This window comes from Gadus chalcogrammus, chromosome 22, assembly GCF_026213295.1.
Source record: "Gadus chalcogrammus isolate NIFS_2021 chromosome 22, NIFS_Gcha_1.0, whole genome shotgun sequence".
NCBI classification, from domain to species: Eukaryota; Metazoa; Chordata; class Actinopteri; order Gadiformes; family Gadidae; genus Gadus; species Gadus chalcogrammus.
The window spans coordinates 16,304,831-16,317,589 of record NC_079433.1 but is presented as its reverse complement, the minus strand read 5'-3'; the positions used below and the strand labels follow the sequence as shown (position 1 = coordinate 16,317,589).

At 44.5% G+C, this 12,759-nt stretch overlaps 1 protein-coding gene across 1 annotated transcript; it reads right to left on the bottom strand.

The window, feature by feature from the left end:
- Positions 1 to 207: 207 nt before the first annotated feature.
- On the bottom strand, positions 208 to 8,959 carry LOC130375876 (transmembrane protein 106B-like). The gene is made up of 8 exons (XM_056583018.1): positions 8,841 to 8,959; positions 7,207 to 7,398; positions 6,824 to 6,887; positions 6,366 to 6,525; positions 2,749 to 2,889; positions 2,490 to 2,539; positions 2,081 to 2,134; positions 208 to 1,267 (listed from the first exon to the last, which is right to left on the bottom strand). Exons 2-8 carry the CDS (start codon positions 7,388 to 7,390, stop codon positions 1,129 to 1,131), a joined length of 792 nt encoding a protein of 263 aa, XP_056438993.1. The 5' UTR covers positions 7,391 to 7,398; positions 8,841 to 8,959; the 3' UTR covers positions 208 to 1,128.
- Positions 8,960 to 12,759: the final 3,800 nt, after the last annotated feature.

The following is a 12,759-nucleotide window of genomic DNA, read 5'->3' as shown; positions in this document are numbered from 1 at the left end:
TTTCCTTATTTGCTTCCTTGATCAAATTGTGCTAATACCTTAAAGGTAAACCATGTGTTTTTATACCGAGATGAACTAATTCAGCTAAGGAAACACACGGCACGCCTGTGGAAGTCTTGTCAAAAATATGTAATATGTAAGTATTTGATGTTGTATGACACTCCGCTACCCTACTAGTGATTGGAAAGAAGTACATTTCATAAGAAAAATAAATAAATTAAACTGAATGACATGCTACATGGGCATTCACTTGTTGAGATGAAAATAAGGTATTTATCCATGTGCATTTAATATATTATTAACTTGGTACAATCTTGTAAAGGTGATATACAAATGTGATTTCCAGTCCGAAGCAAATTGGTTAAGACTCCTACACAAAAAAATAATACTTTCCTTTTTCAAATATAAATGTTAAAACAATGCATGTTGACATGCGCGCGTTTACGTGAATGAAGTAGTTTTAGTAGTAGTCATAAATTAAAGTGATTATCATCCTTTCCAATGGGTTAAGTCACTCGTATCAATAATAATAATAATAATAATAATATTAGTATACAGGCTTGAGTTAAATCTTAATGGCCCTGGCGTCAATACTTAAACATAACCACCAAGCTGCTGAACGAAAGCTATAGCCCAAGGCTGAAGCAGCTTCAACATAGAAAGTGTGTTAACAAGGTGCTCCCTAGAAAGGGGAAAAGCTTATACAAGGTTAACAAAAAACAAAAGCTTTATGCTTGAACAGCCCAGTGTGCAATTCTATTTAGGCTCAAAAATGGAATAACGAACCTTTCAACAATCTTATCAATTTGTGCTGGAACGCGCTAATCAGTAGTTTATACCCAAAGCACGTCGTCGGAGGGACGCCACGTGGATTTATTTGCAGCCTCAGGTGCATTCTCTCTAGCTTGTAAAATAGTATGTGCGTTCAAGTTTAGAATCATCCTGCTTTTCTATTGGTTCCTGTTGCCAGCTGCCTTCACAACGGGCCTGCACGACCAACACAAACGTTAAGTCAGGGTTGAGGATCGAATGAATAAATGAACGAGAGGATGAGGGAGGATGATGACACCGGGGGGCCATGGAGTGCTGCAGCCGGTGACGGGGACGGGGACGGGGACGGGGACGGGTTCACTGGGAAGGCTGGAACAAGCTGGCCGGTATGCTCATCCCGTGGTTAGATGTGGTGTTTCCACCGCAGTCCACGTACTGGTACATCTCCATGGACACCTGCTCGGCGTGGCCGAAGTACGTGGTGGTGACCATCACCCTGGGGGGACAGCAAGGTCAGGACGGGGGACGACGACGCACAAACCGCTCCACAGGGTAACGAGGCACACAAGCACATGCTTTGTATCGCTACCATTACTTTGTCGGAATTCTGCTATAACATATGAAATGTAGACACTGACCCCTGTCTACTGAGAGTGAGTTTTAATGACTAGTTATATGCTGATATTTGTTCCCACATTTCACAGTGGGACTCCACCTTCTTTCCCCCCTCACAATTACATTTAGGACCTTTAGCAGACGCTTCATCCAAAGCTACATACAACGACGATAGAGTCAACCATTCTCGTCGGGACCGGTTAGGGTTAGGTGTCTAGCTCAGTGACACCTCGACACTCAGCTAGGTGGAGCTGCGTCCGAACTAGCAACCTCCCGTTTACTAGTCAACTCGCTCTAACTCCTGAGCCAAGCCGACCCTCATCAGTTATCTTATAACTTTACAACCAGCTAGCCCTACTAGCTAGCATATGCTCAAAAAGCATATGCTAGCTAGTAGCATATGCTCAAAAAGCTATGCTAGCCTTCAATCGTGTGAACCAGGTTGATCGACAGCCAGGGGTTACACTCATTCTCTTTGAGCTTTAAAGGGGAATATCTCTGCACTGCTGCTACACTGGTCAATCAAAGACACTCACAGCAGACAGTGTCTCAGTGGGTCCATTTCTTGCTAGTTTTTTGGGGAAAAAGCTAAATAGAAACTTCTTCCCTACTGCAGCTTTAAAGGGGAGCTTTAAACAACGAAAACAATGAAAAGTAAGTGGACTAAAAGCCACCAAGCTCAACAAATACTTACTGCATCATGACCACGATGTTGTGCACCCTGATGGACTGCAGAGTGCAGTAGTCACTGGTGGGAGAAATGCATTACGATAAGCAACTCCTCAAGGTCTGCTCTTCATCGTCCTTCACCCAACATCGGGGGTTTTGATTGGGGTCATGTGATGCTGGTGATTCAGAGATCCAACATGTTGATAAAGACATTAAACCAATTTGGGAGGACGCTGGATGGGGTCTGAGCAGTGACCTCAATGGCTAATTCTGCTTAGCAACACAATGAGACACAATCGGCCAATCCCAAATATGTATCAGGGCAGTAGATCCCAGCCTTTGTTCGGCCTGAAACCCAAGCTTAGAAATGATTATCCCACCAGGTGACCCCCTAATGGTGCCTTTGTTCCCCCTGTCGGCAGGACTGTACTCACTACATGTAGCTCATCTCATCCGCCAGAACCGTCGACACCATGTAATCGATCTGAGGGGGAAAGCAAAGACACTCAGAAGACGTTTGAAGCCAGCCTCAAACCTTCTAGAACAGGGGGTTCTCAAAGCTTTGAGAGGCCAATATAGGAACCCAGAATTAGAATGTTTCCGCCATTGGCCCGCGGGCCGCACTTTGAGATCCAATGTTCTAGAACAGTACAAACCAAAGGCTGCAGCTAGGCTAGGAGTGGAGCCAGTCACCTGCTTCATGTCCAGCGGGCTGATGGCCGTGATGTTGTTGATGCGAGACTTTCCGATCACCGTCTTGGCAAACTGCACCTGGGCCGTGATGTTGGCCACCTCCACGGAGTAGTAGTTGTTGTTGGTGATGTTCAGGGTGTTCTGAGGGATACAGGCCGTTTCTCAGTCACAAACACGTAGGGGCTGGAGGTACAGTCTACAACAGCTCCCATCAGAGGGTCATTTGTTGGAAAGGTCACAGCCAACAGTCAGCTACTAGTGAGTGAAATGCTCTGACGTTATGTTTGAATGCATTCTGCGGTTGGGTGAAGGTTTTCTTTTTTTTTACCGTCAAAACCTCCCAAAAACATCAAGGTTTACAGTTTAGCCGTCAGACTAAAGTTCTGCTGACACCTCATATTTGCATATTAGTAGGGGCTCTCAGCAGACTGCAGTCTGTGTTGGTCGGCTCGCTGCATTTTAATTTATGATGAGCATGTGCTTGCATTGTTAGTATCTCCTCCCAAGGTCTGATGGCTAGGCCGTTGGACACTCCCCATCTTTCCATATTTCTACACGATAGGCGAATCACAAAGTATTCTGCGCCCCACAGAGGCTTAACTGAAACGTAATTAAACCGGGTATGGCTCATGTTTGAAAAGGTTCCTGATAGGTACAACTTTAAAACAACAGTTTAGAAGTGTGTACCGTTAGCAGTACAGCAGTAAAAGGAAGGTCAAAGGAAGCACCTGGGACAGTGCTTGGTTTAAAATGACACTGATGTCATTTTTTGAGATGTGGCCAACTGGCCACCAAAAGATCCAGATCCCTTAAGAGGGAAGGCCTTAAAGTGACCACGTTTTTAAGCCCCTGGGCTCCTCTGTAGCGGACCAGTGATAGATTTAATAATGCCCGCTTATTTGTATTAATCGTATTTGTGCATAACTCAATCACTGAAGTGAACTTGGTCAGGATCTTCCAAGGAACACGTGCACTATCGGTGGTTTCATTAGGATGTATGGTTCATCTGTACTGTTTAAAAAATGTGTCTACACGGTACAGACACATCTATCCAGGCAACACGGTTCAGCATGTCAAATAATGCTGTTATTTCCCTATTCGCTTTCCAGAGAACTAATAATGTTATAAAATGTATTTAAGAATCGATCTACCTTGGTTCCACTGAAGTGATGTGTGCCTGACTTATGCTAGGGGGATGACAGAGACCCTCACCATGTTTCAGCCATGATCACCATCCACTGAGGTTTCACCATTCTTTTTCCTTTTGTATTAAAGACTATTTAGACAAGTAAATGAGCATTCAACCAAACCAACTAATTTACTAAATAAGGACTCATTTAGAAAAACATAACCTAAAACAACAACAGAGATAATTGTATTTGGTTCTAAAACGGAAAGGCTTAAAGTAACCCAACACCTTCACTCTCTGTCCCTGAAAACCTCAATCAAAGCCAGAAATCTAGGGGTTATCATGGATTCAGATTTACATTTTGACAGTCAAATCAAATCAGTTACAAAATCGGCATATTATCACCTTAAAAATGTAGCAAGACTTAGAGGGCTCATGTCCATCGAAGACTTACAAAAACTTGTACATGCCTTTATCACTAGTAAGCTTGATTACTGCAATGGTCTCCTTACAGATCTCCCAAAACAAACTCTGAGGAAGCTTCAGCTTGTTCAGAATGCTGCTGCTAGAGTTCTAACAAAGACCAAAAGATTTGATCATATTACACCAATTCTGAAATCGTTACATTGGCTTCCTGTAAGTCAGAGAATTGATTTTAAAAATCATGTTGCTTACCTATAAATCCCTACATGGTTTAGGCCCAAAATATTTAACTGATATGCTTCCACTACATAAGCCTTCTAGACCACTAAGAAGCTCCGAGACCAATCTGTTAATTATCCCCAGAGTAAACACAAAACATGGGAAAGCAGGATTTAGTTACTACGCAACAAATAGCTGGAATAAACTCCCAGAGGATTTAAGACTTGCCCCAACTCTGAGCACCTTTAAAACAAGACTGAAGACTTTTATGTTTGCTATAGCTTTCTGCTAAATAACTTTGCCTTTATTTTCTATTTTAATACTAAAATGCCTTTTTAACTTTCTATTTTTTGCATATGTTTTTCTTTTACTTACCTATTATTTTATTTAATTGTATGACACTGTTTATATGTGAAGCACTTTGAGTCTGCCTTGTGTATGAAAAGTGCTATATAAATAAAGTTGCCTTGCCTTGCCTTGCCTTGCCTAATTATCTCTTCTCTGCCTTTATAGACTTTAACCACGTCACCAAACCCTCACACGCACCACTGATTCACTGACGTGCACATTTCATACCTTCATAATGCAATACGTCTTTCACAGCAGTTCAATTGGCAGTTCATCCTGGATTGATTGGGCTCAGGTTGGGTTAATAAATAACCTTTAGTTTCTTTGTGCCATAAACATATTAGTTTAAACCTTCATTATGTGGTGTCTACCTTTGGTTCTGGCCACTTGAGCTAGGTTGTAACACTACGCTCTAGGTTTGTCACCTCAGATACCACGTCATTAATAACGTTTACCTTGTGTCTAGTTTGTTGTCAGTACTACATGATACAAAAATCTTTGAGAAATGAACAGCGATTTTAAGTTGAATCATGTGAGTGGTTGGCCGCGTTGTTTGCTGAAGGATAGCTTGTTTGTCCCTACCATGGCAACCAGATGAAGCAATCATTGCTAATCTGTGAGTGTGTGGACACCCAATATCCTGTGATTGAAGTATGGTTGATCTGATGAAAGGCAGTGCAACTGCATGCAGCGCTGTAGAGGCTGGTCCGAATGGACCAGAGTGATTTGGTAGAGTCACGCGTGTCACACTTTGACCTGGCGCATCATGTCAGGGCCAACCAATAGATGTGCAGTAAAGCTGGAGAGACAGACTGTTATGAGCTGTCGTTCACCGTGTGGTTTTAAACGTTAGGGGTTCACCGTGTGGTTTTAAACGTTAGGGGTTCACCGTGTGGTTTTAAACGTTAGGGGTTCACCGTGTGGTTTTAAACGCTAGGGGTTCACCGTGTGGTTTTAAACATTAGGGGTTCACCGTGTGGCTTTAAACGTTAGGGGTTCACCGTGTGGCTTTAAACGTTAGGGGTTCACCGTGTGGCTTTAAACGTTAGGGGTTCACCCGTGTGGTTTTAAACGTTAGGGGTTCACCGTGTGGTTTTAAACGATAGGGGTTCACCGTGTGGTTTTAAACGTTAGGGGTTCACCGTGTGGCTTTAAACGTTAGGGGTTCACCGTGTGGCTTTAAACGTTAGGGGTTCACCCGTGTGGTTTTAAACATTAGGGGTTCACTGTGTGGTATAAACCGTGCACGCCCCAACGAACATAGAGTGTCCCACCAGTGATGCACCGTGACCCCTCCGGGGGGTACGAGTTGTAGCGGGGGGTGGACGGTGGACCCCTACACAGCTGCATGCAGCAGCCCTACGGCCCCCCCCCCCGTCTAAAGGGCGGAGCTAGTTCTGGCTCTAGTCACACCCTACCGGTCAGCTGACGGCTAATGCGGTCCAATCAAAACGCACGTACACTGAGAGGCGGTCAATTTAATAATTGGAAGGCTCACCGTGATGTTGAGGTACACGATGCGCTTCTCCTGGTCGTAGTTGACGAACACCGACTTGACCCCCACGTGGGACACGTCGATGGTGCGGGGGAACAGGAAGAACACGGCCAGGCTGGACAGCAGCAGACACACCAGCACCGAGGCCGTCACATACAGCTTCCTGGGGGACGCCAGCGCACAGAGGGGGGTGGGATCATACGCCTTTAACTCTTCATAGACGTACATCCTGTTGTTATAGGCTGAAGGCTGGGTTAAATCGATTACATCTCAATGAGCCTCTATCTGTAGGCTTCCTGGTATCCGGAGGGTACAACGTCATCGCTGCGATTCGTGGGAGGTTCGTTTGAGGAGGCTAATAGCATGAGACGAGAGAGGAGGCTCTGAGGAACATCTTACAGGCCTCTCGTCACTCATCCGCATCCCGTACATGAATCAAGAGAGTTAAATGGTTTACTTACGTTCGTCTGGGTCTCAGCCGTTGGTCGCTGTATGGAATCAATGCAACCAGCTGATTCTCCTGGCCTGAAAACCCAACCATCATGTTTTTTACTAAGCAGTGAGGCTTTGGTATATTCATAATCAAAAATGGCATCAAATATTTGCCAACCCCACATACATCATAGCCAAGCTCTTCGTAATATATGACAACATTTTTTGGGGGATTTTTCTTTGTCATTTCTTGCCGGTCATAGGTATCATTTTTTTTTCACTACAATGCCACTTATCAAACACAAAACAATTTCTGGATATTAAAAGCATGTGGAATGCCAAGTTGTCAATAGTGTGAAGCCCTCTTCAAATCCTTATGCATGTTCATGTGGTCGACGTTTCTTCTCCTTACCTCTGGGAATCCTCCCAGTCCCTTGACACGTGGGGCAGGTGACGCTGTCCCTCCCAGTGAACTCCACATAGGGGAACTGGGACACATCCTTCCCTTCACCGTCCTCATCCTTGGCCTCATCTTCCAGAAGAGTTCTATCGCCGCTGCATGAATGCTTAGCAAAGAGGGAGAAGGACTTCCCCATAGCCACACCTACAGGGAACCACATTGTTACGGCTGGGGGTTTGGATGAACCAGCCAGAGCGCTAGACTCTGAAATGATCCAAGCCAAAAGATGGCACATAGACCACTGACAAGGTGAGGATATTGTCAAATGACAAGTGTGGATGGACTAAGGAATAAGGAATAGGCTTGAAGAATAGCATTATTCTGTAGTTGTCTCGCCCTATAGTCTGTGGGCCAGTACTGATTGCAAAATCTGCACCTCTTCTGTTGCTAAAGCTTATCTCATAATGATCCTCACTCCCTGAAGTCAAGCAGCAGAAGTTAAGTGACAAAGTGCAAACACTGCTGGCCCATTTCTGGGTGAACTAAATATGCAGGAGTAGTCTTACATGTCACTCTTTACTACACAGGGTTTTTATCCCTTAGTGGACAGAAATCTTTAAAGAGTACACCCAGTTATATGTAGCACCCAAGTGGGTGCTACATATTGGTAGTGGTTAGTGAGGTCCCCCCCTTCACTTTAGGCGTCTTTTGAGTGTTATTAATTCTTCATGTTTAACCTCTGTCTTATAACTTTATGCTCTGTAAGGTGACCTTGAGTGTCTTGAAAGGACTTTAAATAAAATTATTATTATTATTTATTATTAGTTCTCCTCTGATACAGGCCTTGGACAGCCAGGAGAGGCTGTCATAGCACATGGATTACTCTCGCGAGTCGCGACACAGATTTCACACCAATATGACACAAAAAAGCTTCTCATATAAACAGGTTGCCCCAGCTTTAAGTATGCAGAAGTGTAATGTTTACTAGGAGAGGAGACACAGGAGGACATAGGAGAGGAGATAGGAGGACAAAGGAGAGACACAGGAGGACAAAGGAGACACAGGAGGACATAGGAGAGACAAAGGGGAACATATGAGAGGAAACAGGAGGACATAGGAGAAGAGACACAGGAGGACGGAGGATAGGAGGACAGAGGAGAGGAGACAGGAGGACAGAGGAGAGGAGACAGGAGGACGGAGGATAGGAGACACAGGAGGACGGAGGATAGGAGACACAGGAGGACGGAGGATAGGAGACACAGGAGAACAGAGGAGAGGAGACAGGATGACATACGATAGGAGACAGGAGGACATAGGGGAGGAGACACAGGAGTTCATGGGAGGATACATGACTAACCCCCAGATGATCAGTGGGCTCTAGTCAAGTTATAGTGTCGTGCACCAGGTGGGACACATAGATAGATGATTATATTATATTATATCATTATATTATATAGAAGAAGTCTGAGCTCCAGTTGTAGTGATCTAGTGATAGTACGTCATTAGCTAGCTGAGCTCCTGTCACATTAAAGTGTCTGCAGATCAACGACCCCGACAGCAGACCGCCTCCCCGGCTCAGGACGGGACTAAAGTACGCTGTGTACACTTAAACCTCAACCCCGTCGACGGTGTCGCAGTCTACTTACCGATATGCGGCCGTTTAATAGTCAAGCTTAATGGCGGTCAGCAGCAGCGTTAACGTTACTCATGGACGTGTTGTGTGTTTACTGTTGTTAGTATGGCGAGCAAACAGCGCATGTGCGAGACGTCATGACGTCTCGCGCATGCGCGCTTCGCTTGTAATACCGACGGGGGCTTCGAACGCCTCGATGGTAAAACTGCAGCGATTAAAGATTTTCTTTTATGAGATTTGCATGTGTTAAATTGTATGATTTAAAACTTGACCGGAGTCATGATTGGAAATACGATCATATTTTAAGATCAACATAGAGGTTATTCTTATCAACGTATTTGCACAAGGGGGCGCCATTTGTTTATTATTATGAACCCAGCTCGAGATGATCTGTACATGGATTGTTACACATATTCAATTAGGTTCAATTTATCATTTTATTTTCTATCTGATGTATTTAAAACCACGTATTCTATCCACCTTATGACATATTTTGATGTTAATATACAAAAAAATATCAACCAGACCTTATTGATGCAACACCCATGCTGTGACATTTGTTCGATATACTTGATGATATATATTTTGGGAGTTACTTGGGGTTATGACCAGCATCCTTCAAGTGTTGAGCCAGAGATGTATGGTAACAAAGAAAAACAAAGAAAAGAAAAGGCCCAATTGCACATGAGGACACTGGTCCATAGGTCAAAATAAGTAGTCATGTTCTCTATCCCATTTTGAATACATTTTATTTTGACCATTTTATATGGTTTATTGCAGGGGTACTCAAGTAGAAATGATGAGGGGCCACAATTTTTTTTTTCAGTGACTCAAGGGGCCGGTCGGTATACGTGTGACTGAGGCCGATATATGCTCTGTTTTAGACGTAACGCGTAAGCACGTAAGATACGTAACCCCCCCTTGCGCGGTAAAATATCCCCCCTTACGTGCATAAGTGCGTCGGCCAAAATTCCTGACTATGCGACTAAAACACTACGGCCCTACGCAGCTCGCAAAGACTGTGATTGGCCAGCTAACCACATCCTTTCAGGAGTCTCACATTTCCGGTTTTACAGCATAATAGCGCCATTTTTAAAAGGCTGTGACAGAAGCGAATGAAGAATTTTGAAGAAGGAGAAAAAGAAAACACAAGAACGAATTATGATAATTATAAATATAAACAAGCCAGCGATTTCCACTTCCACGCCCACAGATTCGTTCGTTGCTCATTGTTCGTTGCCCCTACTGTTCTGGCGAAGAATCCCCTTGCAACACGCGCAATCCTTAAGGAACCTTAAAGGAACCGTAAATCAAAACTTGTCTAAAACAAGTCCCTTGTGTAAATTACGTGCTTACGTCTCTGCGTCTAAAACGACCCTAAATCGGCCTTGACTGCTGCTGAGATGGACTGTCTGCCTCGAGTTTGGGAGGGCTGGAGCGGTCTGTGGGCTGGAGTGCTATCTGTTTATCGTTGCAAACCCCAGCCTCGTATTGAGATCGCGGCGCGCGGTTTCAAAATAGGCGCCCAGCAAGATTATTATTATTATTTTTTTAATAATTAAAAAAACTTTTCAAAACAGCTCGAGGGCCATTAATAGACACCCCGCGGGCCACAAAAGGCCCGCGGGCCGCTACTTGAGTATGACTGGTTTATTGGATGCTTAAAGGGATTTTATTTCATCGAGTCAGGTTGTTGTATAATTCTAATGCATAAATTGCAACATTATTGCAATTTATACGATTATTGTTTTGGTATCGACCATGTATATGGAAGACCTCATATATACTTAGCCTTCACAGGATGCTGCTGCGAAGAGCTAGGAGAGGCACAGCAGCAGAACTGAAGTGCTTAACTGAGTTTACACTTAAGGCGCCAATACTTGGAACAAACCATTGTTATATTCTGCAGCACCTCGTAACATCCGACCCTGAGTTTGGTTTGGCGCTAAATCGTTTTTTGTGTTGTGTTTATTCATGTCTGATGGTTATGTTGTGATGGCTGCCGTGCCATCACAAGAGGGGAAGGGGGAGCGAGCAGCACAGTGAACCGTATGACTGGGAGCTATGTTGAAGTTCAAGACCTAGTTCAAAGAGCAGAGGACACCATTGGGAAGGACCTTTAAGAATTTACTTTCCTTGTTAACTTTGGCTTCTTTGAATCCATGTTTACACATTAATTCATGGACTAGAAGTCTTCATCTTGAGCGTGTGGTGGGGTAAGAGCTGCAGTTTCAGTTGTTTATTCCATTCTTGCTGCTTGTCAGAATTAGATTGACTGTCCTCCCCCCCAACAGGAAGCTCGCGGGGGGGGGGGGGGGGGGGGGGTCGTGTTGTGGTCGTGCGTGCTGCACCGTGGCGAGCTTCCATGTGTTACTCAGCGACTGTGATCGGCCGCTCGCTGCTAATCCAATCAGCCCGGTGGCTCGAGCCCTCCGTCTAATCACTGTGAACCGGTCCCATCACTGCCCCTGTCTACACCGACCGCCAGGCAATGCGGGATAATATTGTTTTTGCTGCATTGTATTTTCATCCACAAAGGCTGGCCCTGGTGCGATCACTCATCCCGCCATTCCAGCGGTCAATTCATTCGTTCCGCATCAGCGGGGTCCATGCAGTGTGGTGGTCCAGGCCTGTGGGCCTGGGGGGAGAGGAACGGCTAGGATGCTCAGACAGGAAGAATGAGAATGCTGAAGAGTCTTTTCCATTCCTTGCAACTTAAGGCCTATGTCACAGAAGCCCTCTGAAATATAAAGCTATATTATCGCTTTATACTTTTATATTTGGTCCCTTAAGGGCATAATAATAAAACCTTTATAAACATTAGTTCATGCAGTAATGAACATTATTATGGGAGAAGAGGGGTAAGGTTAGGGTAAGTTGGTTAGGGTTGACCGCTATCGTTTATCAAACAGGTACACCATTAGTAAATTATTACTCGACCATAGTTTACTGTTAATGAACTATTAGTTAATTAACTAATAGTTAATTAACAATTATCATCAATAGATATTTGACTTCATGATTCATTAGTATTACCATGAATGGGAAAGCAGTAATATCAGCAGTAGCAGTAATAGTATTCCAACTATTGCCGTTGCGATACTAAGTGGCATATGACGCAGCTTAATACATAAAAGAATCATTCAAATGAATCCAACTACCTATATAATCTATTAGTGAAGAGCCCTGCAGGTGAGAGGTTGGGCAGTGGAAAGTCACCACCCACAAAGGGGTTCCAGGCTCGTTTGACCTCCAGACTCTGTTGCTGCCCTCCAGTCAAGCAGCCCTGATGAGACAGAGCCAACAGGAGGCTGGAGCCAGCGATTACCTTGAAGAGCCCTCCACTGATTGGGCCTAATGCTGAGATCACCCCCTCAGCCTCAGGCCCATTGTAGACCTGCATAGGGGCTGATGGCTGATTATGTACGAGGGAGGATGGGATTCGGTCTCTCCTTGAGATGACCTTTGGTTTGGGCCGTGACATCAGAACCACTTCCCCTCACAAGCTGGAGGTCGCCAACCCCCCCCCCGCCACTAGAACAAAGAGTCAAAGACTTGTGTGTGTGTGTCTGTTTGTGTTTGTATGTATTTCCATGTGGGTGCGGTTGTTCGGGGCAATGGAAAGAACACAGTACCTGAGGCAAACCCCCAAAAATAGACTACCTGCTGTCTCATGTTTCAGGGTACAGCTAAAGAATGAAACATTCATGAGTTCAACTTTTAATCGTCAAAGTGATAGCTTGAAGGTCCTTTTGTTAATGCAACACAAGCTGCCAACATATTCCCAGTTCAAATAAGCCCCTTTGCCCCGCAAAAGCAAACCTTTCATACCGCAATTTTGAGGAACCAGCTTCATTCTGATAGAAACCCGCTCCCTTCAGATCTCCCGCCAAAGTCACTGCCAAAAAACACACAGCTAGCTTGCTAGCTTT

Bases quoted from the DNA above. Each gene is read 5' to 3' on its own strand.
- LOC130375876 (XM_056583018.1), bottom strand. From the start codon at position 7,390: ATGGGGAAGTCCTTCTCCCTCTTTGCTAAGCATTCATGCAGCGGCGAT. The intron at 6,888-7,206 runs GTAAGGAGAAGA...TTGGGTTTTCAG, and splicing joins GACTGGGAGGATTCCCAGAG to GCCAGGAGAATCAGCTGGTT. The intron at 2,540-2,748 runs GTGACTGGCTCC...TTTCCCCCTCAG, and splicing joins GCCCGCTGGACATGAAGCAG to ATCGATTACATGGTGTCGAC.